This window comes from Helianthus annuus, chromosome 17 (assembly GCF_002127325.2).
Source record: "Helianthus annuus cultivar XRQ/B chromosome 17, HanXRQr2.0-SUNRISE, whole genome shotgun sequence".
NCBI lineage: Eukaryota > Viridiplantae > Streptophyta > Magnoliopsida > Asterales > Asteraceae > Helianthus > Helianthus annuus.
In genome coordinates, this window is record NC_035449.2 from 140,633,212 (window position 1) to 140,638,294 (window position 5,083).

Consider the following 5,083-nt stretch of genomic DNA (forward strand, 5'->3'; position numbering starts at 1 on the left):
GGTAAGCACAACGATTCATCGTAACAGGTGAGTATACTGATGTCATCCTTTAAGATATCCTGACTGTGCAGTCTGCATGTAATCTGATTTATCATGTTTTGACTTCTTAACAATGAACACCCAAATAAATACTAATCAAATCCCGGAAATATAAACAGCACACACTATCATGCAAGTATCTTCCCTACCACATATTTCACAAGTCCAATCCAGATTTCTGAAATCTTAACTGGGAGTAGGTTGAGAAAAGAACAGAATAGATCTTTTGCAGAGATGGTATAATATACAGATCAAATGAGTTTTTCTCAATTTGATATAGGTTTATTGGGGTTTCTTTTGGGCACTAGAGGGCCTCTTTCGGGTGTATTAGATCTATAGCGCGACAACGTACAACTAGGTCAGCATGTATCTGGATGCAGCAGAAGCTGTCGTTGCCTAGCACCTCCAGGTCAGCATATATCTGGATGCAGCAGAGGAGGTACACGACTTTTTCAGAGAAGATTTCAGAATTAGATCAAAATTGTGTGTATCGGGAAACATACAGACATTCAAATAGATATGAACTAATTCCAAGTGACTTTCTTTCCTGGGGTCATGCACAATTTTAGTTCTAAGCAGAAGGACAACCAAGATATCCCCGGATGATTCAACAATATAAAGACCCGAAACCTCAGATGTTGGCTATCTATCAATGCAAGATTTAAGACCATAAAATCATACACCGTTGGTATGTTACCCACATGGTACATAGTTCGTTATGTTTATATCACTTAGTATCTTTTATCATGTTGAGCGTCAAGCCTATCAACATATCGCAGTAGATCCTAGTCTTTTCAGCTATGGCACCTTACATGTGTTAGTCAAACCCTTTAACACGAACATTTATTTCACTTCCCATATCATGCAATTTTTCTTTTTGGTTTTTTCATTTTTCTAATGTTTTTGTATTTTTCTCATTTTCTCCCCCTAAACACTATATATGTCTCTCTCTCCTCCTAAATTTGTGCATAAATCTTGGATTTTTGCGCAAATTTACCATTTACTAGAGGAAGGACACTTTATATACAAAGTTATAAACTAAGAAAAAGAGAAAATATTTTTGTTTAACCGTTCTGTCATCAGATTGAAGACTAATCAAATTCAAATCAAAGTACTGAATTTAAACGGTACCTTTTGCTGATCATTTCTTACTTCTTTTATCTCCTCCAAAGGAAACATATCATCTGTAAAAAAAATTTGAACTTTTTGCAACAGTGAAATGTTACCCGTTTTATCTCTGGAACAACCGCTATCAACATTCCAGAGATTGTCAACAGCTCCTCCTTGGTTGTTCCTGAAAAGTAAGGAGATTAGTAAGACATGGGTACCCATGCCATCGTGGTCCTGGGTTTACCTGAAGCATCAAAATAAGACACTTCCTTTAAACATAAGTCCCCTTTTGTCTCAAGGATTGGAGATGTAGCTGCTTTTTGTTTTGCTCTCCAAATTTGTTTAGGCTTTTCTAGTTTCTTAGAGGCCTTTGGCAAAACAGTTGGTTTATCAACCTTGTTATTTTTCGAAATTTGTATAGATTTCAAAGCTTGTTTTCTTTTTGCTTTAGCAGCATTCCAATCCCCATCAGAAGGTTTAACCTTGGGATTCACATTCTTCATTGCCTTAGGTGAAGAAACCTTCATTGGCTTGGAATGGTAGTTACCCTTTGGTGTAACCCTCTGATTTTGCACATGATAGGGTATATAGGGACGATGTGTACAATTTCTTGCAATATGACCCGCAATGCCACAATTGTAGCAAGTTTGTCTTTTCATCGGAAAGACATTTTGAGCAGCTTGATTTGCTCTAGCAGGTCCTGAAGGACAAACCGGTCCTTTTTGCGCTTGATGTGCCTGCATATTTCTCTTAGACGAAGACGAATTTGGGTGCTTGTATTTGTTGTTTGCAGAAGTCTTGTTGCTCTGAGCACCATTCTTCGTCTTTCCTTCCTTATTGGAGCTTTCGATCACCTTGTCACGAGCCTTATGAGATCGTGATTGTCCTTGATGAGCAGACTTCTTATATCCCTGATTTTGATCTACTCGTTTTGGCTCCTTCTGTGTGTTGTGAACCGGCTCACAAACATCAGCACAAGAACGAGTATTAACCTTTTGCTGCACGTTTGGGCGATGAACACAATTTCGAGCAATGTGTCCAGGAATTCCACAGTTGAAACAAGTCTGTCGCTTCAATGTATGGAGATTCAGAGTGCTAGCAACAGTTGCTGATTTGATGGGTCTAGATAACTGAGCTTGCTTAGGTTGCTTTGCTTGTGTCCCATGTGCCTTTTCTGATTCTTTCTGTACCTGTTGATCAGAACTAGCAGAGGCATGAGATTCAGATAGATGATGTTTTTCGTCTTTTATAATTTTATCAGGATCATTTTGAAAAGACGATTCAGTTTCTGTTTTAATTCCCTTATCAGAAACATTTTCTTGTGACTTTTCATTTATTTCAACTCCTTTTTCTTCTTTTACAAAATCAGGTTCAGTTTTAATTTCAGAAGATGAAGTTTCATCAACACATGTTTCGTCAACACATGTATCATGTGAATCTACTTGAGGTCTGCTTTCAGTCACGGTTTCCAATGTGGTCCCACTAGATTCAACATTAGGGACATCCACTGAGGCCGATTCAGAAGAAGAATCAGGACATTCTTGATTTTCTTGGGAAGAGGTTTCAGTGGTTTCACTGAATGTATCCTGAGGGACCTCACCTGTAATGCTATCATCAACTGAAGAATTAGAAACATCACAATCACACGCATTAACTGATGAACAATCACCACACGTATTGTTCAAAGATTCAACACAACCATCATCAGTTTTGCCCCAAACGTCAGACACACTTGACGAAACATAAGCAGAAAACGACGCAAACAAAGAACGACTAAAAGCAATGTCAGACTCAGTTGGTTCAGAATAAGGTTCAACATAAGGTTCAGAAACATTTGAAGTAATGACTGGTTCACTCCCATGAACATCACCACACTTTACTTCAAAGCTATCATCTGCACATGAAGACGAAACATTAGGATCAATTGTGCCTTTGGGAACAAAATTCAATGGAGTAGACTTCTGTTTCTCAACTTGTCTGTCATGAACAGACGACTTGTTGTTTTTCGAACCATAAGTCATTTTACTCTCGTTCATCATCTCCTCCTCAGTCATTGGTAAATAAGTGTAATTATCATTGTACGGAGGAGGAGTCTGATTATAACCCAATCCCGACCCTTTCTTTTTAGAATATGCTAATTGTTGATCACACAGATTTTTGACTAATTTACTGGAGGAATCGAATTTTTTAATGTTTAACTGATTAATTTGGTATTTATCCCTAACATTCTCCAGTTCTTTAGTCACCTCACACAGTTTTTCTTTGACTATGATGAGTTGGGCCGTAGCTACACTAACATCGTCCTTGAGTTGAACGATGTCCTTACGCTGAGCTTCGATTTTCTCTTTGAAAAGTTTTTCGTTTTTCGTTAAAGTGAAATTTTTCCGTTTAATTTCATTATAGTCTTCGATTAGCTCATCGTTGTGAATTCTATAAGCCTCAACTCGTTCCCTACATTCAGGAGTGCAGAAAACAGAAAGTGTATCTTCAACAGTCATTTCTTGAACCACGGGTTTGTGAAATACGAATGCCATGATTTCAGCGGGTGGTTGATACGTTTGTTCTTCTCCTCAAAACACAAACCAAACAAGAACCCGTGTACTCGCTCACTCAAAACCCTTTGCACGCGAATCGAGCCCGCTTTCTGAACCGCACCTCAAAACCAGTCAAACCGAATTCACCACCAAACAAACTCTTTTTTTTATTTTTTTATTTATTTTTTTTAAGTTACTTTAATAAATAAAGGTTAATTATTATTATTATTATTATTATTATTATTATTATTATTATTATTATTATTATTAACTATTATTATTAATGAAAAAGTAATGATTACCTTAATTATAATCCAATGATTAGGTAATGATTAAGAAATGATTGATATTATAATTATAATAACTATTATTATATTAAAATCAAAACCTAATGATTATTTACAGATTAATGTTATTATTATAATAACCACCGAACTGTCTTCTTCGTTCAAATCCGTCCAAAACCCTAATTCACTTGTAAAACAAATCCCGCCAAGATAAGATGAAACGGATTATATCCGACAATGATCGGAGATACGTTGAAGAACGATGATAAATGGCAAATGAAGAACGATGATCGGAGGACGTTGAAGGTGGTTACCGGAGTGTAGAAAGATTCGAATCAGAGATTGGTGAAGGTGACCGGAGGTTGCGTCGGAGATCGGAACGAGGTTGCGAGTCGAGACCGGCTGACTCGAGACCTCTGATGATTGCGACTCGAAAACAAAACACGATGAGTAGAGATATCGGTTGCGACTCGAACAAAACGATTCGAGACGATGGTTGCGAGTCGGAACGGTGAGTCGAGACCGTGAAACAAGATGAATCGAGACCAAGTGAGGTTGCGACTCGAGAACTCGGTTGCTACTCGGACCGTAGCGAAGTGGTTGCGACTGTGGATGAACCGTAACAGTGAAGGTGACTCGAGATCTCGGTTACGATTCGGAACAGAATGAGCTCAGATGACGGTGTTGCAGGTGGTTGCGACTCAGAAGGTTGCGACTCAAACTGATTGCGACTCAGAACGTGATCGTGTAGGTGATTGCGAGTGGGACAAGTCGAAACGGTGGAAGATGAATATTGCAACTGGATTCCAATAATTTTGGAAGACATTTTCAAATTTGAAAATTTTTTAACACGTGAACTTTCCAAAGTCAAATATCAGTTTCGAAAATTTGGGATTTTGATAAAGCTTTGAAAGATAATATAGAATATTTAAAAGATTTAAAACAATAAATTATCTAGTAACAACTTTCAAAACAAATCAAAATCCAAAGTATAGGAATTTTCACTAAAATTCGGATGAACACAATGAAGAACACCGAAGAACGCGAAGAACACCAAACCAAAAACAACGAATATCTTGAATATTTTGATATCACACCGAGCCTAGAAATAGG

General features: G+C 37.6%; 1 protein-coding gene across 1 annotated transcript; it reads right to left on the reverse strand.

Annotated features, from left to right (window-relative positions):
- Positions 1–1,509: 1,509 nt before the first annotated feature.
- Positions 1,510–3,203, reverse strand: LOC110942917. Its single transcript, XM_022184680.1, has 3 exons — positions 3,005–3,203; positions 1,754–2,656; positions 1,510–1,517 (listed from the first exon to the last, which is right to left on the reverse strand). Exons 1-3 carry the CDS (start codon positions 3,201–3,203, stop codon positions 1,510–1,512), a joined length of 1,110 nt encoding a protein of 369 aa, XP_022040372.1.
- Between the last annotated feature and the right edge of the window lie 1,880 nt (positions 3,204–5,083).